This window comes from Protopterus annectens, chromosome 6.part0 (genome assembly GCF_019279795.1).
Source record: "Protopterus annectens isolate FY-2018-M chromosome 6.part0, PAN1.0, whole genome shotgun sequence".
Lineage (NCBI taxonomy): Eukaryota > Metazoa > Chordata > Ceratodontiformes > Protopteridae > Protopterus > Protopterus annectens.
This window is the reverse complement of record NC_056737.1, coordinates 24,619,523-24,646,410: the sequence shown is the minus strand read 5'-3', so window position 1 is coordinate 24,646,410 and position 26,888 is coordinate 24,619,523. Positions and strand designations below refer to the sequence as shown.

Here is a 26,888-nt window from a genome sequence, read left to right as displayed (position 1 = left end):
CCACTTGCAGATTACGAAACTATATCCCAGGGGCCTAAGGCAGTAGCCTCGACCACAGCAAAAAACCCTATTCCTTCTGAAAGGGAATCCAGGTCCTTAGAGAGATGGGGGAAAAAAGTTTACACCTCTGCTACTCTCTCAGCTAGAGCTTTAAACTGTCAGTTTCATATGATCCAATACCAAGAGTTTATGCTTGATCAGTTAACTAAAAAACTGTCCTCTGATGAATCCTTAGATAAGAAATATGTATTAGAAATGGTGAATAACATCCAACAGGTTAGTAACCATTCCTTAAAATGTGGCTATGATGCACTGGAGGCTTCATTTAGATCAGCCATGACTGGCACAGTGATAAGAAGGCATGCATGGTTGAAAGAACAGGTCTTACCGGATCATGTTAAAGCAAAGCTGTTAGATGCTCCTATGGATAAGGCCAGTCTATTTGGTACACCTGCCCAGCAAGTAATGAAGAAAATGGAAGAAAAGGCAAAATCTGTACAAACAGTTAAAGATTTCTTACAGGTTCAGCCCCCAAGGTTTAGCAGGAACTGGCCTGCCAAAAATTGGTCCTTTCCAGACTCCACAAAATCCCAAAGGGGCAGGAATAGACGCTCTAGAGGCAGAAATCAATCCAGAGGAGGTGCCTACAGAGGACGACAGTGGCAAGGCAATAACCGAGGCACAGACACAACCACTGCCACTGCAACAGGACAATCACAGTGACTTGGCTCTGACAACGCCTACCAGGGAGCAAGTAGTAGCACCTTTAGGCGGAAAGTTAGCCTTATTTTCGAAAAATTGGCACTGTATCACAAAAGACAAGTGGATTTTGCAAACCATAGACCAAGGCTACTGGTTCCACTTCCACACCTTACCAGTAAAAAGAGGAATGCCAAACCTACCTCCAAATCAAAAAATAGAAGCTCTACAGCAGATAGCGAAATTAACAAAGATGAGAGCTGTGGAAAGAGTACCAATAACAGAACAGGGCAAAGGATTCTACTCCAGACTCTTCCTAGTACCAAGAAAAGAGAAAAGTTGGAGACCTATTCTCGACCTGTCCGTCTTAAACACATACATCATTGTCCCAAAATTCAAAATGCTGACCCTACAGCAACTTCTTCCCATGCTGGGCAAGGAGTGTTGGCTGGTAACTCTAGATCTCAAGGAGGCATACCTGCACATCCCCATTCGACCAAATTGCAGAAGATACCTCAGATTTCTTGCAGGATCAGAGCATTATCAATTCTCAGCATTGCCCTTTGGCTTATCTACTGCACCCAGAGTATTCACAAAATGCCTGGCATCAGTAATCGCTCACTGCAGACTACAGGGAATCCAAATTTATCCATACCTGGACGACTGCCTGTTACAAGCGGACAACAAAAGCAAGCTGACAACAGATTTACAAAGGGTCATTTACTTGCTACAAGCCCTGGGATACACAGTCAATTTACAAAAGTCAAGGCTGATACCATCCCAAACAAGAACATTCTTGGGCTGAATTGGACACAGTAAAACAAATGTCATTCCTAACTGCAGAAAAACAAAAAGAACTCCCTCTTTACTTCTTGGCATTAACAAAGCAGAACAAACTAACAGCAAGAAAAGTTCTGCAGGCCTTGGGCTTCATGGCATCATGCATAATCTTGGTCCCACATGCCAGACTGCATATGAGAAAGCTACAGTGGTACCTAAAGAATTTATGGTCTCAGCACAGGCACAGCTTAGAAACAGAAATCCCACTAATCCCATGCCTAAAACAGGAGTTCCTATGGTGGGCTCAAGCATGCCAGTCAAACCCAGGCTTACCCTTCCACAACTTTCGAGCAAGCCAAACCATCACAACGGACGCCTCAGACCTAGGATGGGGGGCGCACATGCTGGACAAATGCATACAAGGATTGTGGACTCAAGACCAGCTGCACCTGCACATAAACCAAAAAGAAATGCTGGCAGTAAAACTGGCAATCCAAAAATTCAGACCATTCCTCAAAGAAGGCCATTTGATGATAAGGACAGACAACACCACAGTCATGTGGTACATCAACAAACAGGGAGGCACTCATTCATACCCCTATGCAGAATGACTTTGGACCTTTGGAATCTGGCTCTCAGCTACAACATCCAGTTACAGGCAATATTTGTGCCGGGAAAAGAGAACACCCTAGCAGACATGTTAAGCAGAACCACCTCGGATGCTCACGAATGGATGCTACACCCGAACATCTTCAAGGCCATCACAAAGAAATGGGGAATGCCACAAATAGATCTATTCGCATCCCCACTCAATCACCAGCTCAAAAAATTCTGCACAAGGACATTCCACCCACTTGCATGGAAGGTGGACTCTCTATCCTTCAGCTGGAAAGGCCTGACAGCATATGCATTTCCACCTCTTCCCTTGATGCACAAGGTACTACTGAAAATCAAAGAGGAACGTCCAAGGATAATCCTGATAGCTCCGAATTGGCCAAGACAACACTGGTACCCATTGCTGAGGAGCATGTCTCGAGAGAATGTGGTCAATACCCTGATGCCTTTGATGTTAACTCAGAACAACTACAACATCATGCATCCAAACCTAAAAACCTTGCAACTGACTGCCTGGAACATCACATAGCAGCAACTAACCCAGACCTTTCCCAAAGGGTTAAAGACATTATCCTTGAAGCCCGCAGACCTTCAACAAGAAGGAACTATGCAGGAAAATGGAAAAGGTTTGTCATTTGGAGTACTGAAAGAGGAAAAGATGTGTCGAACATAGATATTGCTAACATTCTGGAGTACTTGGCAGAGCTTCTACATACAGGCCTGCCCTATTCCTCCATCAAGATACATGCATCAGCTATTTCAGCAGAATACAGCTTCGATCCACCTGTCTTTTCACATCCTGTACTCAGGCAGATCCTCAGAAGGATCAAGAATGTAAAACCTCCTAGGAAACCACCATTACCAGCATGAGACTTGAACTTTGTGCTAGAAAAGTTGACACTCCCTCCGTTTGAACCAGCAGCAACAGCAGATCTGCAACACCTGTCATGGAAAACTGCTTTCCTACTGGCAATTACCTCAGCAAGGAGGGTTTCGGAACTACAGGCCTTAATGGCAGTGCAACCCTTCCTAATCTTCCATCAAGATAGGGTGTCCATGAGAACTAATCCTACATTTATGCCTAAGGTGGTATCCAGAGTGTCTTTAAACCAGGCAATCCACCTACCTACCTTCTTTCCCAATCCACAGAACAGGGGGGAAAGACTGCTGCATACCTTGGATGTACATAGACAATTACGCTACTACCTGGACAGAACCAGAAGTAACAGAAAAACTGACCAGCTTTTAGTAGCCTATGCAACAGGAAGGGAAGGAAAAGCAATTTCCAAACAGACAATCTCCAAATGGATAGGAAATTGCATAAGATTCTGTTACTCCTACCATGGAAAACCAATTCCACAGAACATAAGACCTCATTCTACAAGGGCTACAGCCACTACCACAGCTTTCTTACGAGGAGTGGCAACCAAGGACATTATTGAAGTGGCTACTTGGACCTCCGTGCATACATTTGCCAAGCATTATAATTTACCTCTATACTCTAGATCCCGAGCAGGGTTTGCCACTGCTGTACTGCAAGGGATCCTAACTACACCGTAATTTTTCTTCCTCCACCCCTAGTTTGGCTATGGTATTCTACCCATTTGTTATGACTGCAGATGCATCCATGAAGGACATAGTACAGTTTTGTACCTACCATAAATGTAGATGTCCGAACTGGATAGCATCTGCAGTCAGGATTACCCACCCTCCTTCCCCTCTGTGGTACTCCTAGGGTATTTACCCTCCTAATAGCTAGCTGGGGGGGGGGTCTCTTATGGTGTATTTGTTTGTATATATGTACATACATGCTTATTTTTTGTGTTTGCCTTCTACTTTTTTGGAAACATTGGCATTTATCCAAAATTTAGCCTTCCAAGAGGGCAACTGGCATCTGGGGCAAGAAACACTGAGGAAAATGGCGTCGGCTGATGCCTTTATACCCGAAGACCAGCAGAGATGACGTTGGGTGAACTGCGACATCAGCCGAAGCCGGACCCAGACTTTGGAATCCGGCCGACCGAAGGGCTGCCTGACGACAGGACAACCCATTTGTTATGACTGCAGATGCTATCCAGTTCGGACATCTACATTTATGGTAGGTACAAAACTGTACTTTTCTTTTTAATTTATTTTCTGCTCTTCCAAAAGACAATAAATGCTTGGTGTATAACTATGCCGGTGACTGCAAAATAGGTTTTATATTGTAGAAAACTTCCATTGTTGAAGAGGTTAACCAGTTTTTGCAGTTATTCAGTTACTGGGCAACTGAATCTGGCTTGACATTTAGTCTTTAAGTGTGAAGTTATTTATTTTTCAAACACATTTGCAAGACTTTCCATATAGTTAATGTCATCTCATTTAAGCAAAGTAAAAGAGTATAAAGAATTAAGGATAGTTATTACATCAAATCTTTCTTTTAAGGCTTATGTTGTCAATAACTACAAGAGATATTAAACGTGTGGGGTATTCGTTATGAAACCTGCCAACAAGGGATGAAAATACATTGTTGATTTGCAAGATCTATATTAGACCACTTAAAGAATATAGCAACAGTTTTTTGTGTAAATATAATAGGTCAGTTGAAAGTGTTAGAAGGCCTCCAAGGAAAATTACCTAAAAAAAATCACAAAACTCGTGTCTGTTGAGTACGGAAATAGATGTTAAAATTGTATTGTTTTTGTTATAGGTATATTCGCAGATGCTAGCATACATGATTTTTCATGACTCAGTGTTGCAAATTATATATAATATTGAGAGGATAGATATACAAAAACAGAGACAATGTGATTAAAGTAGGGAACTGCAAAGTTAGATCTCAATATGTAACTGTTAATAAATTTTGGAATAACATTCCTATTAGTGTGACAGTACAGTATTCTTGTTTTTTGGGCTGGTGAAAAAGTGTATGAACCATACTTGAAAGAATCGGTGCTCTTTGATGGCCATTTGGCTTAAACACTGTATTTGGACTTGTGCATAAGACTTGTACTGGAGTTTTAACATGGCTTTTTGCTCGTATGACATAAGTGATCTAATAAGATTTGAAAAAGTACACAGGAGATTCGCAAAGATTAGTACCTTGAGATGACATAATTACAGATAAAGGTGTCAGAAGCATAAACTGTTTACAATTCATCATAAACATGTTAGAGGAAAACTAATGCTTGAATTTAATGTATTTCAATATCATATGTTACAAGCATTACTGAATGTAGAAATAAGTGATACAAAAACTAAAAGGAATAACAAGAGTGTGTAGAGGATCAAACCATTTAATAGCATAATACCATAAACCTCATTTTTATATAACACGAATAATTAATTCCTTGTAAGGAATAGAGTGCCACTAAGTTTTAGAAGGTGTAATGCCATCATTTTTAAACAGAAATTAGATAATTGGATAGGTTCAGAGGTAAGTGACCCAAGTTTTAAGGAATCCACATTCCTTGTTGGCCTTGGTGTCTGAACATTGGAAACTTGAGCTTAAAAACATAAATTGCTCAGTTCCTGCCTTCCCTCAAACCTCATTCCTTTTCCCAAAGATTATTTTTGCATGTATTGTTCCCACAAATTCCATTTATTTCTTTATAATTTGCTTCCTCCTTTTTCTAAAGATCTCAACTCCAGAGCTTTTAACTCTTTTACAGTACTTCAGCTGCAGTTGGTTTAGATTTTTATTTATTTGCACTTTGTTAACCAGGTTGGTCCCCTCTAGGCCAGTGGCCTCTCCAACTGTGCTTGACTGAGCCAGTAGCCTTTTTTCAGGTGAGATCAGAGATGGTAATTGTATTGGTGAAATTTGGGCCAGGGCATTAAGAAACTTTGCCTGTTCTTTTCAGTAAGTACCGTGAGATCTTTTATAGCCACCTGAGTCACCATCATCCAAAGGACAATGCTCAGGAATGCAGTGTTAGTATTGGAAAATTAATCCATCTACTGATGTGGGAATAGAATCCACAACCTTTTGCAGTAAAGGTGAGTATGCTAACTATTGAGACTGGTAGAGACTTTAATTTCCATTTCCTAGTAATTACTTTGTGGCAGCCAGCGTGATTAATCTTGGTAAAGCAATTCAGAGCTTATGTTCCAGCTCAAAAGAATAATTTTCTTAGGTACAACCACTTGCTCCCCCAACATTACTGAGAGTACTCTCTAAAGAATTTTTAAAGTATGCTAACTCATTACACTGCTAACAAATGTTATCAGTTGCCTGTTTTTTTCTTGTTAGATCTCAAGGATTTGCTGTCTAGCTCAAGAAAAGTTCTTTAAAGTCTGCTTAGGGTATAAACATAGCAATGCAGACACTTCCAAGGAAAGACCCTAAACTTTTTCTCCTATTGTTCTTTTGTAAAATGACCATTACAGTGTCTTCATCATCTTTTCTGACCTCTTCTGATTGATTCATATAGTTATGCAGTATTTTATATGTGGTACTAACTCTCCATTTTTTAACAGCAGCCTCTAATCTAGTCTCAACTAAAAAGTCTACAAGTGCCGATTTTTCAGTTGGCACTCCCCAAACCTTTTCCATTTGCCTATATTCTGACATCAATCCCTTGTACACCAGGCATCCTTTAAACCTGCAGTTAAAAAAAATCCTACTTGGCCTCTTCAAAGAGTATTACCCTTTCCCTTCTAGTTATTTGCTCCCAATGTCTTGGTTCCTTTGTTAATTTTTGCCAGTAAATTCCAGTCCCCACTTGCTTATTTTCTAAACAACTACTTGCAGTCATTCCTATTAGAAAAATCTCTCTTCTGATGTTGGTTTAGTTCTTAGAATACTTTATGCCATTGTATGAGTATAACATTCTGTATAGTTGTTGTTCCCCTCAAGGACCTGCATGCAAAATGTCCTACTCCCTCTGTATTTTCAAACCCTCCCTCCCCTATTTCATCTAGATCCATTACTCCTTTGATTAGTGTAACCTTATGCTTGTACTATGTTTATGAGCCATAACTGTCATCTTCCCATCAGGTAATCCTGAGCCACCTTGTTTCATCAAAGCTATCTTACATTTTTACAGGCTAATGACATTTTTCAAGGAGCCAGGATTAGGTTTATATGATTTTATTCATTTTTGAAAGACTGTCTTTACAGTCTCCCAAAGATAGGTTAACTGCTGTGTTTTGCATTTAAAAAATAGCTATTAATGTTAATAAAATTGCTGTTTTACTTTTAGTGCCTTGACATATCAAATTTTAGGTAAAAAGTTGTTTTGTTTGAAGGGGTTCTGCGCTTAAAAAATATTGTACTGAAGTCTGTGTCCCTTTCTTTTTCATTGTATGTTACACTGGGTAAACTGAATGGTCTATTCTTACAGTGTTTAGTATCTTGCTAGATCTAAGGCATAAGATCCCTAGTAATAGGTCATTGATGGGGTTCATTTTCTGTACTCAAAGTTCAGGACTTTTTTCTTGAAAGATTCTGTATTTGAAAGCATATTCACCTATAGCCATTACATGTCACAGTGACATACACGTGGCATAAGCATGCATATCCCATAAGTTCTTTTCAGCTACTTGCTTACTTTAGATCTTAGTACACATCAGCGAGAAAACATTCCCACATTTAACGTCTTGAAACAAACTATAACATATCCCTTTAGCCATGTAACTACTCTCCAAGACAGAGAGACTCTGTGGAGGACACAGCATGAAACACTGCCTTTAGTGCTAGTTTTTCATCCATGCTCCCTGCAGAAATCTGCTGTAGAAGCTGTTCACCTTCAAAGCTACCAGGAGGAGGCTTGTCGTGGGGCATTCCTTACATGGGAATTGGCAGAAAAATCCCCTATACAGACCCAGTTTCCACATGAATCACTATGACTGGGACTGTAGCTTGGAGTTTGTTTCAGCCTAGCCTTATGAAGGTATGTCCATTCTTAAAACAGAGTTCAGGATCCTTTAGATACTGAGTTTGTTTTCAAATAGCAAAGGTTGAAGTCTGCACCAGTTTTACTCTTTGGCAAATGACAAGGGGCCTGGAGGAAGCTCACTCCTTTCTGGCGTGCAGGTGCCAGCCAGTCCTCAGTTGATCAGCCGAGCCATGAAATTGTCTTGATCCCAAGGATCGGTCTCTGTCACCTTTCCTCAGGTTAAGCATACTTTGAGGTAAAAGGATTCACCTCTCGGAGTCTCCTTCCTGGCTCAGCAGGTGTTTTGGCCCAAGTTGTCCCACACTAAGGTTTGTAGTCCAATACCTAGTCATTAAGCAAATGGTATGATGCTGTCAGATAACTTTGTGTAGGTGCAAGGCCTGTCTGCGCAGTTATGGAATAAGACCTGATTGCACCACCATGCTAGCCCTGGACACACACACTCTTTTCCCTCATGTGCTGTCATTGACAACTGTTTTGCTCGATTCCAGATTCCTGTTGCTTGATATGTGGCATGTGCATGCAGCACACATTGCCCCACCCCTCACCCCCCATGTGAGACTGTGTTGAGTTCTACTAGTTGTACCTGTGAATGACAGATTCCACTTCATTTAGGTTTCTGGAAGGAGTCTCATGACCTGGAAGCTATTTTCTCAAAAAAAATTCAAGGAGATGGAAATCTGCCCATATTAGAATCCCTCCAGAAGACCTATCTTTTGGAAAGACCTTTGTGGTTGTGCCATCATGTATGGATTGGCCTCTGGCAGCCATTTCATTCCCCCCAAGAGTGCCTAAATGCGTGTGTTTAGGGAGGAAGAAGGAAGAGCCTGGGAGGATTTACTGGATCATTGTTGCAGTATAGTTCATTACATATGAGAGTCAGCCACAGGTTAATGTCCACCTGACGCTAAAGATCTGCTTATGTGAGGGCACATGTCAACATCCTCCCCATATGGAGACAATGCACTTGCATTTTGGATAAAAGAGGATACTATGCAGAATCATTTTTTTTCAGGCTTATGCACTTCTTGTCATGTAAGCCCACAAGCTGTTTATTTCTGGCTTGTGGGTCCCAGTGCTCTTGATTAGAATTTTCAAACTAGAAGTGCCCTGTTGGGGAAAGAATATCCATTTTCATATTCTTTTAATGTTACCTTGCTAATGACGTTAGTTTGGAAAAGCATTGCCTACTCCCAGCATGTGCCTCTTGCAGGCCTGAAGAGCTGCCGTGATTATGAGTCCTCAAAAAAAAAAAAGTACAAGTATCATTTGAAGTACCTTTGTTTAGTAGAGTCTTGCCTGTCAGATTGTCGGGTTTATTTATGTTTTACCAGGAAAACATGAAGAGAAGCTACATTTAGAACAATGTTGGGATAGAAGAAAATAAATGTCATGTTGCAGATATCAGAAGAATCTTCATCTTTGGAAGGTGGTCTTCCCTCTAATAAAGAATATCTGCCCTTAAACTTGGAAAAAACCTGGAAGAAGAATGCCAAATGAAGATTGATGAAGTGGATAAACTCAATTTATAGGACTTCATGGAGGCTTCTCTGCCTACATCACCTGTTAAGTTAATACCATATGTCATTACTTCACTCAGCATATCATACCATTTGGATGATATTTGGACTTTTCACTGCTGACCTTTTCTGTGAAACCTACCCACTTAACTAGTTTGCCCCACCTAGCCTGCAGTATCTTGAAATTTGCCAGTAATCTACGTGATATTTATTTCAAAGTTTGCTGAGCACTGAATGTGCTGGATATTTAGGTAATCCTTTATTTGCATTGTAACCAAGTCTGAAAAGATCATTTATTTTGCAAAATTGTGTTGATCCTTCTTAACATGTGTGTGTCATTTAAAATGATTTTCTCTATTTTTCATTTTGTGGGTTGTAATTCACTGGTGTGTAGTTTCTTGTTCTTCCTTTCACCTGACAATTGTCCATTACCCTGTAGACCTAAAGCTCATTACCAAAAGTCGGTGGCTACATCTGCCACTACCTTCAGAAATTTTTCAGTAGGTGAAATTTGTGTGGCTGCTGACGTAGTCTTTCTTAAATACTTTTACAAGGTATTATAAGCTGGTCATGATTTTTAAGTCTAGGGGTTCCTGCAGAGCCACTGTTCTCAAAGGTCTCCTCTCATGATGCCACCCAAGAACTGAGTAGCAGGGGATTCTGACCCACAAGTCATATCGGACAGATGGGATGAGTAGCATATGGAAATTATTTATTTAACATAATACTGATTCCTTTCATCCATCTGTGTCAAGATACAGCATCCATTTCTCCGTCCCCCTTCATATTGCTGTCTGTAAAGGACCTGAAGGACTTGTCACCCCTTCTGGGGTTTAGGGTATATATTAATATTTCTCTTTATTTGCAGCAAACTTAGTCTAAGGCAGCTTCACATCTTTGTTCATTATGGGTAGGGAAAAATTTAAGTGGCTCAAGCCTGAAGCACTAGTTTTGCCAGCTCTGCCCCTACAAGCGGCTTGAGGATCCCCTAGTCTTATCGTATAGTTGAGGATGAAAGGATCCAAAATTAGGGTAAGTGCATTTTCCTAACAAAGAGCTATAACTTTTCCTACCCTTTTTGTCATGTGTAATGTGTATACTAAACAATGGACCGACGAGTACAAAAGTAAATAAGTTTGAAAGTGGGTATTCATTAGGGTGTTCGGAAGGAAAGACTCAAACAGGATGAAAGAGTACAACAAACTTAATAAAAATTGGTTGAGGTTAAATTATGTAGTTGCAAGCACACTTCTTATTTTTTTGTGTGGCATGAAGCCCTGCTTTGCATTAAATTGTCTTTATTATCTCTGCATTCCATAATTTGCATTGTTTAAATTATAAGAGCAATCTTAATGAAAGTATTTTATTTTAGTAAAACATTCTAATAAATTTTTTTGTGTTCTGCTTTTTAGCATTGTGTACAGGGAAATGAAGGATTCTGATAAAGAAAAAGAAAGCACCAAAGTGGTAAGAATTTAAATGGCCTGCCTCATTGATGTTTTTTCTTCTAGTAAACCAGTAACTGGCTTGAGCTAATGGAGCTGTTTTTTGTAATGCAGCGTTGTGTAGTAAGAGGCAAAGCATCCCTAACATAGAATGTTGTGTGTCAGTAATGTGTGAATTAGGTCTGTATTCTTTAAGATGAAAAGTGCATGAGCCTAAAAACAGTCAATTTATGATGCATGTGACATCTATAGGGCTTTACAATCAGGAAAGACCAATGTGTGGTTCTTCCTGTTGTAGGGTTGCTGGTCTGTAGAGCATGTCGAACAGTACCTTGGCACTGATGAATTACCAAAGAATGACTTGATAACCTACCTGCAGAAGAATGCAGACTCCGCTTTCCTGCGCCACTGGAAATTAACCGGCACTAATAAAAGTATTAGGAAAAACCGAAATTGTTCTCAGCTCATAGCTGCTTACAAGGTATCTGTGTGTATCTACCATTATTTTTTTTTCCTTGGGTATGGCTTTTTTTGCATCATTTTCCAGCATTTGTTTTATTAAAAGGCAGGTGGCAGTGAGAGCATTGCCTATTATTTGAAACATTTTGATGTGCTAGCATTGCACATGAGGTACTAATGAAGAACTTGTGTCTTGATGGAAGCATACTAACAAAACAGGGATTAATCTACTTTAAAAACTTGTATGACAGTAATTAGTTACACTATTTGAATAATTAATTGATTTATCAAAATGATTATTCATAATATATAAAAGAACCTAAATGATTACTCATCTGTCACTTTAAGTTTAGTTGATTGATGTATGCAAGTGTTAAATTAGAGAAGTTTCTGACTTTTTTCATACCCGTGTTGAACATCTAATGCAGTTATTAATGACACCTTTGCAGGATTTCTGTGAGCATGGGTTGAAATCGTCTGGATTAAGCCATGGATCCAGTTCTGTACTTCACAACTCTGAAATTCTTAGCTCAACCAGTGAACAGCCTCAGGCAAAAGCTGGTAGTGGCCAGTGTGCTTGTGGGGTGGAAGATGTGTTACAGCTGCTTCGTATTCTTTATATAATTGCAAGTGACCCGTATTCCACAAGGACAGCACAAGAAGGTGATTACTCATTTTGGCTTGGGGGGGAGAGGCAGGATTTGTTTTAAAATGACAGTATGAAAAAAAAATTTGAGAAGTACCTTGATTTCTAAAGAACTCTGTACTTGTTCCTTCAACACTTACAGAAGAAGAAGAGAAACTGCAATTCAATGTTGCACCTGAAGAGTTTACAAGTAAAAAAATAACAACCAAAATCCTTCAGCAGATTGAGGTATGTACTTTCATATTCCTGCTTTTTTCGTTTTCTCATATTGCCTATACTTTGAAGTACTGGTGACATTTTGAAAACCTACATATTTCTTGCAGTCATGTTAAAACAGTTGTTTGTATTTACTGTATTTACTTTTAAGTTTGTGTTCTAACATTTTTGGTATGCCTGTTCATTTTTCTTCTGTCATTTTGGTGTTGCTTTGTCCTTTGTTATTCACTTTCTAAACATTGTTGTTCCACTGCTTTATGACAGTCATGATTTTTTGATATCTTTGAATTGTTTTTTTTTAAGTTTGACAATTATATTAATAAACTCAGATCACTAACAGAATTTCAGCACAATGTTTTTCTTCCAGCTGTTAGTCAAATAATCAAATGTATATAAAATTGAACTCGTTTGGAGCAAATTATCACTAAGTAGTTGCTTATACCTATTTGCCAGAGAGGTTCTGCATTATAATCAAACTTGAAAAATAGGTTAATACAAAATAAACTGCTCACATAAGTCATTCATTACTCAGAGTTCCCTTCTACATTACAGTGTTCGAGGCATCCATTTCAGGATTTTTTTGTACTGTTTTGACATTTGATAATACTTCTATTTCTTTTATCATATTAATAATTTGCTTAATGCCTTATTCTGTTGATTGATCCACTCTTTTCCATTTTCTGGTGATTGCTTTCTTCACAACTAGAAACAACATATCTACCAAATTCCTTGCCCTTTTTCACTATTTCCTCTGTTTTATCTAAACTAATCCAGGGAGATGGCATAGTTAGAATTTTTTCTGGCTAAATTATATTATCCATGTACTTTATTCTTCATTTAAATTGTTCTGATTCAGGTCTTTGCTGAAAGATATATATTAAATTAGTATTCCATTTCCAGCAAGCAAGTGTAACACCCCGGGTACGTTATAGAAAGTCTTGCAGGAGTCTAAAATACTTGCATTTCATGTGCAAAGTTTGTTTACCACTTCTTTTTGTTGTAATTATGTACTCAGCATGTAAAGTAGGCTTAATGATGCTAAAATATGCAGTGTTTACTCTAATTGCGTCAGTGAAGTGACTTTTTTTTTAATCTTAGGTTTGTATGTACTGTGTGTTGATCAGCTGTATAACTCTTGATTCTCTCTTCAGGTGGCACCTTCTGATTACATTGTAATGGGGGCAAACAGTTTGCAGTTCTATACCTCGAGATACTGAATTGAAGGGATTTTTACTATATCTGGAAAATATTCTGAGATTCCAAAGCATTCTGTTACAGAATCTCAACTATTTTGAGCATAGCTCGTGTCTTATCAGTATTGTGCGGTACAGCAACTCCACCTGTATGCTAGAGCTGGTTTGATGGCAGGCAACAAGATTTTAAATACAGATGGAGTTGCATGACCATGAAGATCTTTAGTGCTGGCGTTCCAACTGTAAGGACCATCATACTGCATCCTCCCTATCCAAGATAAGTAATGGGTCACCAGGGAATTAAATCTCTTTTGACAACAGATTACTGCAAAACATTCCTACAAGGAGTTTGTAGGATGGCTCACTCAGCATTGTACCAAGTGTGTGGTCCCAGGCTTCCCCACTGGCTTCAGAAGTTTGCAGTACAGCTGTATCTATGTATGGAGTTTAATAATGCAGACAGTCTGGTTTTCCATCAGGTACAGTCCCTCAAACAGATAGACCTTTTGTTCAGTTGACGTTTTTCTTTCTAGCACTAATCCACTCAATGTACACCACCTACGAATATACGTTACTGTAGACTGTCATTGCCGTGATTCATACTGCCGTCATTTTCTTCCTAAGAGTGATCATCCCGTTGTATACAACTTTTTATTGTAGTGTTGTATGCCAAGCATTATATACTTCACAGGAAATATAATCCAATTCCATTTCTAATGTTTTCTTTGACTATAAATGCATTTCATTATTTATTTACTTGTATGATTACCTGACTGAGTGACTTTACATATAGAAAATTATTTGAGTACAGGAAAACGTGCCCATCCACTAGTAGGTGATTACCCCTCTTATTGGCATCTTCATAATGCTGGATCCACATAACTAAATGTGGGAAGTATATGGCAACTGCTCAGTGTACAGGAAATACAAACACAGGTTTTATGAACTTAATATAGTTCCAGTGAATAAACCAAAGTAAAAAAAAAAACTACAAGTTTTAGAACCAAGAAGTCCACATTGCATGATGACCGCATAATTACTGCAAACGAAACTGTAGTAAAAACAGCTTTGCACTTGCTCTTTAAGGAGGTGTCCAAACAAAAAAAAATTCATTTTTGTGGTATGTGTGTGGGCTAGGATAAATCTTCCTTAACTTGCTTATGTAATTGTAGTACTCCTCCCAATAGTTGTAAATTATTTATCTTTTTGCCATCTTTTATCATTTTATGTAGTTTATTTACAGTTTCCATTTTACTGAATGTTTCAGCCTAATATCGTCCACCAGAAAACCCATTTCAGTCATTCATCCATTTAGATTGTGTTAACGTTCAGTACCTTCAGATAATCTGTCATTTTGTTATGCATGTCTGTGTTTATGCCATTGTGTGCACCCCTTTCCATGTAGTGTACCCATGTCTTTATTTTCCTCCTATCATAACTGGTCTTGGTGCATTAATCACCTACAGAAGTTTTTAACATCTTTCTTAAATGCCACATTTTTAAAAGGTAACTTAGGTACATGTACTATAACAGATTAGAAAAAAATATTCCATTTTTATTTTCATGCAGTATACATGTATTTTCTTTTCAACAATTTTCATTTACTCCAACATCAGAAACAAAGCTAGGGTGACATGATGGGGCAGCTTCTCAGGGTGCAAAGAGTCAGTGACATGGTCGACATATCCTTTTTAAATTTAATACTCCTCACATAGACACCAGGTTAAGAAGCAGAGGTGGAGGACTTTAGAATATGACACTCTTAAGGTCTTAATCAGAGAACATATTTTTTTCTTTGCTGTTAAGCAGAGCGTTATGACTCGAACCTCTTGAGCAGAAGTGTCAGATAGAAGAAGGGACTTTTTTTTTTTCTTCATCACAGGGAAGTGAGGTGGAAGTAAGGTGTTAGGGAACTGGTGCTTCTCCTTCTAGGCAGAAGCAACAGATCGGAGAAGGGGGGGGGGGGGGCTATGGCTCTGATCATTATTCTGCATGTAATCTTCCCACAAGTTCCATTTATTTCTGTTTACTTTTCCTAATTTCTAATTGTCCCATCTACACTTCTTTTATTGTCTTTATAGTATTTATTGCATCAGTTGCAGATGGTTTAGATTTTCATTTCCATTTTCTACTAATTGTTTTTTGACAAGCCAATGGCATTAAACTTACAAAGGCCCTACTATGTCTAGGTAATTCAGATCCTATATCCCAGCTCAAAAGAACCGTTTCCTTTGTTACAACTAATTGCTCCTTCAATATTTATGACAAAGTACTCTCTAATTTCTTTTTTAAGTTTGCCAAACTCATTATTTTAACCTAAAAAAACTTGTTACCTCCCTTTTTCCTATTACACCTCCAGCATTTGCCATCCACCTTACGAAAAAATTATCTAAAGTCTGTTTGGGGTATAAAAATGGTTACACAAACAAACGTCTTTAGTTTGATTCTTAAGTCATCATACAATATTTTACATACCTAATTACCCCTTTTTAACAGCAGCATCTGTTCTAGATTCAACTAAAAAACTTAACTATAGCTGGTATTTCAATTTGCTCTTGCTTGTTTTCCAGAAGTCCAGAAGCAGAATTTTGCTAGTTTGTTGTGAATGGAGGCAAAAGCTCTTCTTTAGGTGTTCTCCACAGATTGATCAAATCCTGAAAGAAACCCCCTGAGTTATCTTTTTTGGTCATGAGGGTCTGACATGGACCTGTTCAGCTTATCTGCCACAATATTTTACTCTGTTGAGATGTATGATGCCTGTAGAGTGAGATTGTACTTAATTCTGTATCCCAGGCTGCCATGGCTAGTGTGCACAGTGTGTGAGATCTATACCCCCCTTTTGTTTAAGAATCTCATCACTTTGGTGTTTTCTGTAATCATTTATAATGACCCAGGGCACATTAGATTGAGATTTTGAAAGGATGTATGACTGCCAACTTTGTTTGTGCTTTGGTCTGTCCTTTTTGTTCCGAAGTTTCTACACTTTTACACCCACAGACACCACTCTCTGAGCAAAGTCTGAGGTGTCTGTAGTTGATTGTGCATGAGCTGGAACAGAAGATGGTAGACCTGGATTGGGGGGGGTCGGTCTCTCCACCAAAGCAATTTCCTGTGTTACAAATTCCAAAACAGGAATCTTGTATGTTAGGGGATATTGATGGTTGTGACAATACAGATTTTGGATACCACTGAATTTTTCTGATGTGGATTCTGGCTAAAGGAATCACTAGAGTCATGGATGAATGAATTCTAGTATCCTGAGAAACTCCTTTTTTTGAAATGCTGGATCGAATGTAAAAACATGAGAATAGATCCAGATATATATTTGCTATTTCCTGTGGAAGAAATACTCTTAACTGAGGTATCTAGGAAACACCCCAGGGAAACAATCCTGTGAGTAGAAGTCAATCTAGACTTTCGAATGTTCTCTTGAGGACAGTCTGTGAAGTTGATCTCTGACCCAAGTGAGAATTTTTTGACACTTTCAAAAAGAGACTGCAAAGATAAGCAAGTTGTTTAAGGAAAATGTGAGTACCCTGCAGTTTGCAACAAGCTATCACTGTGGCTAGACACTTTGTGAATACCCTTGGAACAGTAGATAACCCAAAGGATAATGCAGAGAACTGAAACTGTCATCAAAACACAGAAAACCTTAAGAAACGTTTGAAATCTGAGACTATAGGAATGTGATGATATGCATCCCTTAAATCTAGAGTAACTAAGAAACTTAAACGGGAATCTGAGGTAACAGGTTGTGATGGGATAGCATTTTGAACTCCTAAGACTTTCACAAATTGGTTTAGAAAGGAAAGTTCCAAGACTGGTCCCTAACAGACTTCTTTCTTTGGTTCCAGAAACATTCTTGAATAAAAAGCCTTTTCCTATTAGAGGAGTAGGGGACAGCTTTTATTACCCCCTGTGCCACCAGTTGCTGATTTTGTTGAATGAGGAGTCCCCTGAAAAGGAGGGTTTAAGAGATTGTAACTGCCATCTCTGTCCCTGATATCACTCCAGGAACCCATTTGTCTGAGATTATCTGTTGCCAGAGTGAGAGACAGCGAGAGAGTGAGAAATGGAGAGAGAGATTTTGGGGAAGATTTAAAGGCTTACCGCTGTATGAAAAAGGGAGTACCATCTGCAGATGGTCATTCAGACCTGTTGGACTGTATCTTGGGGTTGGGTACTGCCTTTATTTTTGGAGACCCTTTCCTTGCCTGCCAAACGCTTGCTAGATCTGCTTATTTTATTTATTTATTTTTGTTATGAAAGGATGGTGAAGCAGTTCACTTTAGTTTATTGAATCTTTGACTGCATTGTTTCCTATATATCTGGTCTTGTTCCCCCTTTTTCCTTTGGTTCATCTTTGGGCCTATGGCCTTGTCTTTGTTTCCTCTCTTTCTGTGGTTTGATTTTTCATAGGTGGATAGTGTACAATTGTGAATTATTTAGCAGTGGAAAAAGAAGCTAAGTAAATATCTAGAAAGTGCAGACGATGCAAGAATAAATTGCTACCTCAAGGTCTACTTGAACTCTGTCTAGTTTGTTTGGAACCATTGCATCTCAGTAGCGACTGCTGCATTTGCAAATGTTTCAGTGTCAGAACCTTAGTCGATTGGCGCAACAAGCTAGTTGTTAAGGAGATTATTCCTGGAGTTTCTATGCTGACAGGCTCACTTGTGCATATTCCTTCTGAGAAGAAAAAGGAAAGAAGAAAGGCAGAAGAACTTTCCCTATTGGAGAAATGTTTTCCAGTTAAGACACCAAGGTCTTCTACTCTACCTCAAGCTAGTACTTCTCTACCAGACTTGTCTCCTCCTGGTCCCATGCTTTTTTCCCAGATTTCCTCCATCTTGGCCTAGACTGTTGCCGAGACTGTCCCCTCACAGGCACTAATGAGTGTGCTGCTACTCAGTGACAAACGAGTAGTTTTTCTTCAGAAAAAGATTTGTCAAAGCTAATATCTTCGTGTTTCACTGTTGCAGTCATCACACTTGGGTTATCCTGCCAGGGGTAGCCCTCAGTCGGTCCGAATACCAGAGGCTTAGTATTTCTGCATCGGTTGCTGTCGCTTCAGGACGGATGTCAGGTTGTCAGTGGTATGCAAATAGGCAGCCGACGCCATTACATTAGTCTTTCTTGCCGAGGAGCCTGAAGCAGAAGCAGTTCGCACGAGTGCTGGCCGGCTGCTACCTGAGTTTTCGTTTCTGAAATTGAATCATCTTGAAGTCTTCTAAAGCTAAGTACCCCATTGGGATCCTTTTTTCTTGCTCTAACCGATGTCAGAAAAAATGAACAATTGTCTTGCCTGAGGAAAGCAAATACCACACCGAGATTTCTATTTTTACTGCGTCACCTGTTTAGGCCCAGACTATGACGTACCTCGCTGCCGGTTTTGTCCTTTGTTCAACACCCAAACTATTTGTCGTCGGGCCCTTACTGTAGCTAAGTACTTTCGTTCTAGATATATTCCGAAATGGTTTCAGTAAGCCACCCGACTACCAATCTTCTGAAAAAACGTAAGGATAAAGACAGAGTCAGACCGCACAGGGCCAAAACTGCCAATGACACTCCGTTAAGCTAGTCGCCAGTTCACCGATACTCGGTGAGGTGCTTTAGCAGCCCTTAATGCCCACCTAGATGGATTTGCATGCCACTACCGAGACCCGTTCAGAGTCCGGTATGTCGCGAGACTCTTCTTTGACTATGGAACCTGTGGATGTCTCTACCTCGGATGGGTCCAGAGCCGCTCTGCAGGCATCAGCTTCTGAGGAAATTATTCGCACTACCGATATTCGACTCAAACCAATGACGTCAGTCTCTTCTTCAGTTCTTTCTAAAACTTCCAAGTTTCTAAGGCCAAGAGTACGAGCTATGCCTAAAAAACCGACGACCCAAACTCAAGCGCCTGCTTCCTTGCAATCTCAGATGCTTAAAATGGCGGAAGACCTGATCATGCTGATTAGGGGAAGCCAGCCTTCCTCTGCTAAAAGAAAGAGACTTGTCCCGAGCAGCTTTTTCTGAGCAAGAGTTCGACGAGACTGAGGTTTCTGGTTATGAAGACAAGCCCTTGTCTGCCTATGAGGATTCATATGCAGAGGAATCCATTCCTTCTGCCTCTCCTCCAGAGAATTTTTCTTTTGGTAAAACCCTACTTACTTTGAGAGATCATTTCCTTTGGGAATGCCAGGATTTTCCTCAGTCCAAAGATTGACCCAGGGAATTTTTAGACTTAACCACAGCACAGACCCTTAGCTATCCCTCCTGTTCTGGATGTTGTGGATGATGTCTTTATTGAGTCCAGTCTAACTCCTGATACTTTTCCCCCTGATCCCAGGAAACCTGGTAGGTACTGCGCAGTCCCTGACTCTCACAAGTTTCTTTTCAAAAATTCTACTACTGACCCAGAGGTCATCTCCCAAGGACACTACAGCTAAGAATCCCACCCCCTTGGACAGGATTCCTGAGCTTTAGACAGATGGGGTAAAAAAGTATAAACCTCTGCAATTCTTCCCATTAGAACATTAAATTGTCAGTTCCACATGCTGAAATACCAGCAGCATACTGTGGAACTTATTGATCAAAAATTATCTACCTTCCCTGACTGTGCAGAAAAAAAAGTTACAGGAGCTTATGCACTGTGCAAGCCAAGTCAGCAAGCATACCCTGCAATGTGGGTTTGACACCCTAGAAGCATCTTGCAGGGCAACAGTCACAGGTTCTGTACTTAGAAGGTATGCCTGTCTTAAGGAGCAGACTTTGCCAGACCATGTCAAATAAAAATTATTGGACACCCCTCTGAACAAGGACAATCTGTTTGGCACCAAAGCCGAAGAGGTTTTAAAAAAGAAGGAAGAAAAAGCTAAGTCTATGCAGACAGGCAAAGATTTTTTGCAAGTGCAGCCTCCAAGATTCAGTAGGCATTGCCCCTCAAAACATTGGTCCTTTCCAGCCCCCTCAAGGCCACCTCATACTAGACATAGGGGAAACAGACCCCCCCCAGACTACAGTCTCAGGATATGCAGAGATCTAAGCAACGGAGTACCTCCATTTCTAAAACAGGAAGTGCTAAGCTACTCCCTTATGGAAAGAATTAACAATGACTTCTCAACTCTTCTCTTCACCTCTGCCCAATTGCTCATGCCCCTAGGAGGAAAACTTGTCCACTGTGCAAAAAACTGGACATCCATCACCAACGACTGATGGGTCCTCCACATAGTATCCCAGGGGTAAAAATTTTATTTCCTCACGCTGCCAACCCCAAAAGGGTTCCCAGACCTTCCTACAAACCAGTGGGCATAGGTACAAAACCAAGTTCAGTCCTTGCACTCCATAAGGGCAATTCAGCCTGTTCCTGCAGAACATATAGGCCAAGGTTTTTATTCCAGACTTTTCCTGGTACCCAGAAAAGAGGGCACTTGGCACACAATCTATCCATTCTAAACACCTTCCTGGTGGTACTAAAATTCAAAATGCTCACCCTACAGCAACTTCTCCCTGTGCTATCCAAAGATGCCTGGTTAGCCACTCTAGATCTAAAGGAGGTCTATCTGCACATCCCAATCAGGGACTCCTGCAGGAAATGTCTACGTTTTGGGGCAGGACCTATGCATTATCAGTTGATGCAGTAAGAATGAAAATCTCTGTGAGGTATTTGCTTTTCCACAGGCAAGACATTTGCTAACTTTTTCTGACATCGGTTAGAGCAAGAAAAAAGGATCCCCAATGGGGTACTTAGCTTTAGAAGACTTCAGGATTATTAAATTTGTAAACGAAAATTCAGGTAGTGGCCGACCGGCACTTGCAAACTGCCTCTGCTTCAGGCTTCTCTGCAAGAAAGACTGATGTAATGGTATCGGCTGCCTGTTTTTATCCCCCTGATGACCTGACATCAGTCCTGGAGTGACCGCATCCAATGCAGAAATGCTAAGTCTCTGGTATTTGGGCCGACTGAGAGCTACCCACAGGCAGATAACCTAAGTATGATGACTGCGGAGTGAATACACTCGAACATCTACATTTGTGGGAAGTGTACACAACTGTACTTTCTCTGCACTTTCCTTTGGCTTACCCACTGCTCCCAGAGTTTTCACAAAATGCCTGGCTCCATTGCCTATTGCAGACAGAGAAATATTCAAATTTACCCCTACTTGGACGATTGTCTGATTCAGGCAGACAGTCAGGAAAAGCTGTTGCAGCACCTGACATTTGTAAAGGACCTTCTAACCTCCCTGGGGTACACTATCAGCGAAAAGAAATCCAAACTTGTCCCCAGTCAAAAAATTGTATTCCTGGGAGCAAGCTTGGGCACAGCATCCCAGATGGCATTCCTTACTCCAGAAAAACAAACCTGACCGACTACTTCTCTCAAATGGCCACCAGAATCTAGTTAATCCACAAGGAAAATCTTGCAAGCTCTAGGGTTCATGGCCTCCTGCATTCTACTAATTCCATATGCCAGACTGCATATGAGGAAACTTCAGTGGCACTTAAAAAAAAAAAAAATCTTTGGTGCCAACATTCTCAGGACTTGGAAACTATCATACCTATGATACCTTGTCTAAGGAAAGAGTTCCTCTGGTGGGCAACAGCATGCAACCACAACAAGGGGCTTCCCTTTACACAACCCCATGCTGCACATACCCTAACCACAGACACATCAGACTATGCCTGGGGGGGGGCACATGGCCGGAATATGTATTCAGGGCCACTGGAGCCCAAGTCAAATTCATCTGCACATCAACCAAAAAGAGATGCTAGCTGTATAGAATGCCTTGACAGCTTTCATATCCCTAATCTTTCCAGGGCAACTGCTAATAAAAACGGACAACACCACAGTTATGTGGTACATCAACAAGCAGGGGGGGATCCCATTCCTACCCACTCTGCAGGCTAGCCATGGCCTGGTGGAACACGGCCTTGGACATTCAAGTCCATCTGCAAACTCAATTCCTGACAGGCAAACAAAACTTTCTGGCAGACAACTTAAGCAGAAATCTCCTAGACCCACACAAGTGGCAATTAAGCCACAACACCTTCAGCCTTGTGACCCAGGAATGGGGTACCCCGAAGGTGGACCTATTTTCCTCCCCCTACAACCACCAGCTCAGCAAACTCTGCACCAGGGAACCTCACAGCAAGGCCTGGAAAGTGGATGCCCTATCCTTCCAGTGGGCAAACCTCTCAGTCTATGCTTTTCTCCCTCTTCTTGCAAGAGTATTAGTCAAGATAAGGGAGGAAGACCAAGGGCAGTCCTGATTGCCGTAGACTGGGCCAACACTGATACCCACTACTGCGCAGTCTGTCACTGTTGCCACCATGGCACCTCCCACAGTTTCCAACTCTCCTGACTCAGCAGGAGGGACAGTTCCTACATCCGCAGTTGCAAACCCTGATCCTTGCAGCCTGGCTTATGCCTTGACTTCTCTTCCAGTGGCCAGCCTAAGCAAGCAGGTACTGGATGTCATACGTGAAGCCAGATGACCCAGTACTAGAAAATCCTATGCTGACAAGTGGAAAAGGTATTGTTCCTGGATCCAAACTAAAGGAGCGGACCCAGCACAGCCTTCCTTTACCTCTCATCCTGGATTACCTAGCAGACCTACTCCACAGGGGCCTATCCTTCTCTTCCATTAAGATCCATGCCTCTGCCATCTCTGCTCATTAGAGCACTGAGCCAGCTCTCTTCTCGCACCCTCTCATCAAGCAGTTCCTGAGAGGGGCTAACAACTTAAGGCCACCAAGAGCAGCCCCTACCCCTGCTTGGGACCTTAACTTTGTGTTGGAAAAGCTCACGCTTCTCCCCTTTGAGCCTGCAGCACCAGCAGAGTTAAAGTTCCTCTCTTGGAAAACAACCTTGCTCCTGGTCATCACTTCAGCCAGATGAGTTTTGGAGCTACAAGCACTTATGGCTGTGGAACACTTCAATGTTAAGTTGTCTGTCTTGCCTTCATTCTTGCAGGTTGTGTTCAGAGCCGATCCTCGGCTCCAACTCGGCCATCTTCAAAAGCTCGAAAGCTGCTTACTGGCTCGAGGCCCCCCTATATCTCATGATGCCTGGCGCTAGATAACCAGATCTCATTTGCCGCTTCTGCTGCGAGGTTGTTCTACTGGCTCAGGTCGTATAAAACTTGATTATTATTGTATTTTTCCATTTAAGTTTGAGGTTAACCTTTCTGTCTATCTCCTTCTAAAAAAAAAAGAAAATTCTTTTATTAATCACTGTTAGTGTTTAGTGGTAGATGTTCATCGTGCATACAGCTGCAGTCATAACAGATGGGTTATCCTGCCGTCAGGCGGGTCCTCGGTCGGCCGAATTCCAAAGTCTAGGTCCGGCGTCGGTTGTCATCGCTTCTTCCCTGACGTCAGTGCGGCAGGGGTATAAAAGAACCAGCCGACACCATTTTCTTCAGTCTTTCTTGCCGCGCGGTGCCCGAAGCAGAAGCAGTTCGCAAGTGCTGGTCAGCCAGCTCCTGAGATTTACGAAAAATATTTCAGCCGAAGTCTTCTTGAAAGCTAAGTACCCCGTTGGGGAAATTTTTCTTGCCTCAGACCGATGTCAGACAAAGTTAATAATTGCATTTCATGTGGGAAGCAAATACCGCATAAGGATTTCCATTCCTTCTGCATTCCTTGCTTAGGCCCAGACCACGACGTCTCGGCCTGTCGTTTTTGTACTAGATTAAAAAAACGCACTATTAAGCGTCGGGCGGAGTTCGCCCAACACTATTTTGGTAAAAAGTTTAATTACATTATGTCGTCGGATACTCCAACTCTAGTTTTGAGTAAAAGACGCAAAGATAAGGACCAACATACGAGGTCCGTGACTTCTACCGACACCACGCTAAAGCCGGCTACAGGTGCTCCGGTTCTCAGCGAGATGCCTACGCAGCCCCTGAGTACCGATGACACTTCTTTAGCGGTGTCTCCTGTGACCGAGGTCGCAGGCTCCTCGGCCCCCACTCCGACTACAGATACCGACGCCACTCTTGGCGGGGAAACTCAGAGTTTAGACAGGTCTGCCACCTCTCAAGGTGTCTTCAGGCCTTCCTCTTTTTCCATTAAGGCTTTCACTAAATCTAAAGCAGCCATGAAAACTAAAAGACAAGCTCCACAGAGCCCCTCTCAAGGCCCCATGCCTAAAAAACAGATGCTCAAAATGGCTGAGGATTTGATTACTCTTATCAGGGGTTCTCAACCCCCCTCGGACAAAAGGCCCAGATTGGAGGAAGACCCTTCCTCAGACCAAGCCTCTATTACCTCAGAACATTCTGAGGAACAGGAATACTCATATTCCCCTTTTGAAGATTCTGATGCTGAGGAGTCCATTCCCTCGGTCTCCCCACCCCCCCCCCCTCCTCGAGGACTATTCCTTTGGGGAAACCTTACATACTTTGAGGGAACACTTTCACTGGGAAGGTCAAGATTACTCAGATTCCAAGAAAAGGCTCAGGGATTTTCTCTTGCTTCCTCAGCACAGGCCTCTGGCTATCCCTCCTGTCTTGGATATATTAGATGATGTGTATACAGAAGCCAGCCTCAACCCAGATTCTTTACCTCCAGCTCCTGTTAAACTGACAGGTATTACCGGGTTCCGGATTCACACCAATTCCTATACAAAAGCCATGCTGCTGACCCTGAAACTATTTCACAGGGTCCCAAGGGAATTAAGGCCTCTACTGCCAAAAACCCATTACCTTCAGAGAGAGATTCCAGAGCTTTAGAAAGGTGGGGGGAAAAGGTATACACCTTGGCCACTTTAACCATGAGGGCATTAAACTGTCAGTTCCATATGTTAAAGTATCAACAGTTTTTGTTATCTCAATTGAAAAGCAAGATGACACAACCTGAGCAACCAGATGTAAAGGAGTTGCAGGATTTGTTGCATAGTGCAGAGCAAGTGGGTAAACATACCTTGCAATGTGGTTTTGATGCTTGGCCTCATGTAGAACTGCTGTTACAGGGTCTGTCATACGTAGACATGCTTGGCTCAAAGAGCAAACCTTACCAGATCATGTCAAAGCTAAATTACTAGATGCACCTCTTCAAAAAGATGTATTGTTTGGTGTTAAAGCTGAGGAGGTACTGAAGAAAATGGAGGAAAAGGCAAGATCAATGCAAACAGTGAAAGATTTCCTACAGGTACAACCTCCACGTTTCAGCAGAAACTGGCCTTCAAAAAATTGGTCCTTTCCAGCCACGGACAGACCTCAAAGAGGTAGATACAGGTGCCCGAGGGGTAGAGGGCAATCTCAAGGATCAGATAGAGCCAGACAATGGCAAACGCCTACACCAAGAGGTGGAGAAGATAAATCACAGTCATTCAGAAAGCAAACACAATGACTTTCCCCTCTGCATGCCAAGCAAAGCTTTAATGGCAGCACCTTTAGGCGGAAAACTGGCTTTATTTTCAAAAAATTGGCATATTGTGACAAAAGACAAATGGATTTTGGACATTATAGACAGGAGCTATAGATTCCACTTTCACACCCTTCCAAAAATGAGAGGCATGCCAAACCTGCCACAAAATCAAAGGGCAGAGGCACAAAAACAAATTTCAGCTCTCATGGACATGAAAGCTATTCAAGAGGTACCTGCAAAAGAACAGGATCAAGGTTTTTATTCCAGACTATTCCTGGTACCAAGGAAGGACAAAGATTGGAGACCTATTCTGGACCTATCCATCCTAAACACATATTTACTCGTACCAAAATTCAAGATGCTCACATTACAGCAGCTTCTTCCCATGCTGGGCAAGGAGTCTTGGCTGGTAACATTGGACCTCAAGGAGGCATACCTGCATGTTCCTATCAGACAAGATTGCAGAAGATACCTCAGATTTCTTGCAGGTTCAACCCATTATCAAGTCTCTGCATTGCCCTTTGGCTTATCTACTGCACCCAGAGTATTCACGAAATGCCTGGCATCAGTAATTGCCTTCTGCAGACTTCAAGGGATACAAATATACCCATATCTGGACGACTGCCTGATCCAAGCGGACAGCAAGCACATACTTCTGAAACACCTGGCGTTTGTAATAAAGTTGTTGAACTTTCTGGGATACACAGTCAACAAAAAGAAATCAAAACTAATACCCTCTCAAACGATAATTTTCCTGGGTGCCAGCTTGAATACAAACACCCAGATGGCCTACCTCACGCCAGAGAAGCAAGGGCAACTATGTCAATACTTCAGAAAAATGGCAACCTTCACCAGGCTGACTGCAAGGAAAATCTTCACCAGGCTGACTGCAAGGAAAATCCTGCAGGCTCTGGGATTCATGGCATCTTGCATCCTGCTGATCCCATGTGCAAAGCTGCATATGAGGAAACTTCAATGGTACTTAAAAAACTTATGGTCTCAACACAGCCACAGTTTGGAAACAATTACACCACTCATTCCATGTCTTCAAAAGGAATTTCTGTGGTGGGCTCAAGCAT

General features: G+C 41.2%; 1 protein-coding gene across 5 annotated transcripts in view; it reads left to right on the top strand.

Annotated features, from left to right (window-relative positions):
- Positions 1-26,888, top strand: part of HECTD1 (HECT domain E3 ubiquitin protein ligase 1) — a 4,301,832-nt gene that overhangs the window by 3,383,596 nt on the left and 891,348 nt on the right. For 4 of the 5 annotated variants that reach the window (XM_044073821.1, XM_044073824.1, XM_044073822.1 and 1 more), the window contains 4 exons: positions 10,906-10,960; positions 11,237-11,419; positions 11,847-12,060; positions 12,186-12,271. In XM_044073821.1, coding sequence (XP_043929756.1) covers positions 10,906-10,960; positions 11,237-11,419; positions 11,847-12,060; positions 12,186-12,271 — 538 coding nt within the window. The remainder of the gene's footprint in view (positions 1-10,905; positions 10,961-11,236; positions 11,420-11,846; positions 12,061-12,185; positions 12,272-26,888) is intronic. The other variant, XM_044073823.1, reaches the window with a different exon arrangement.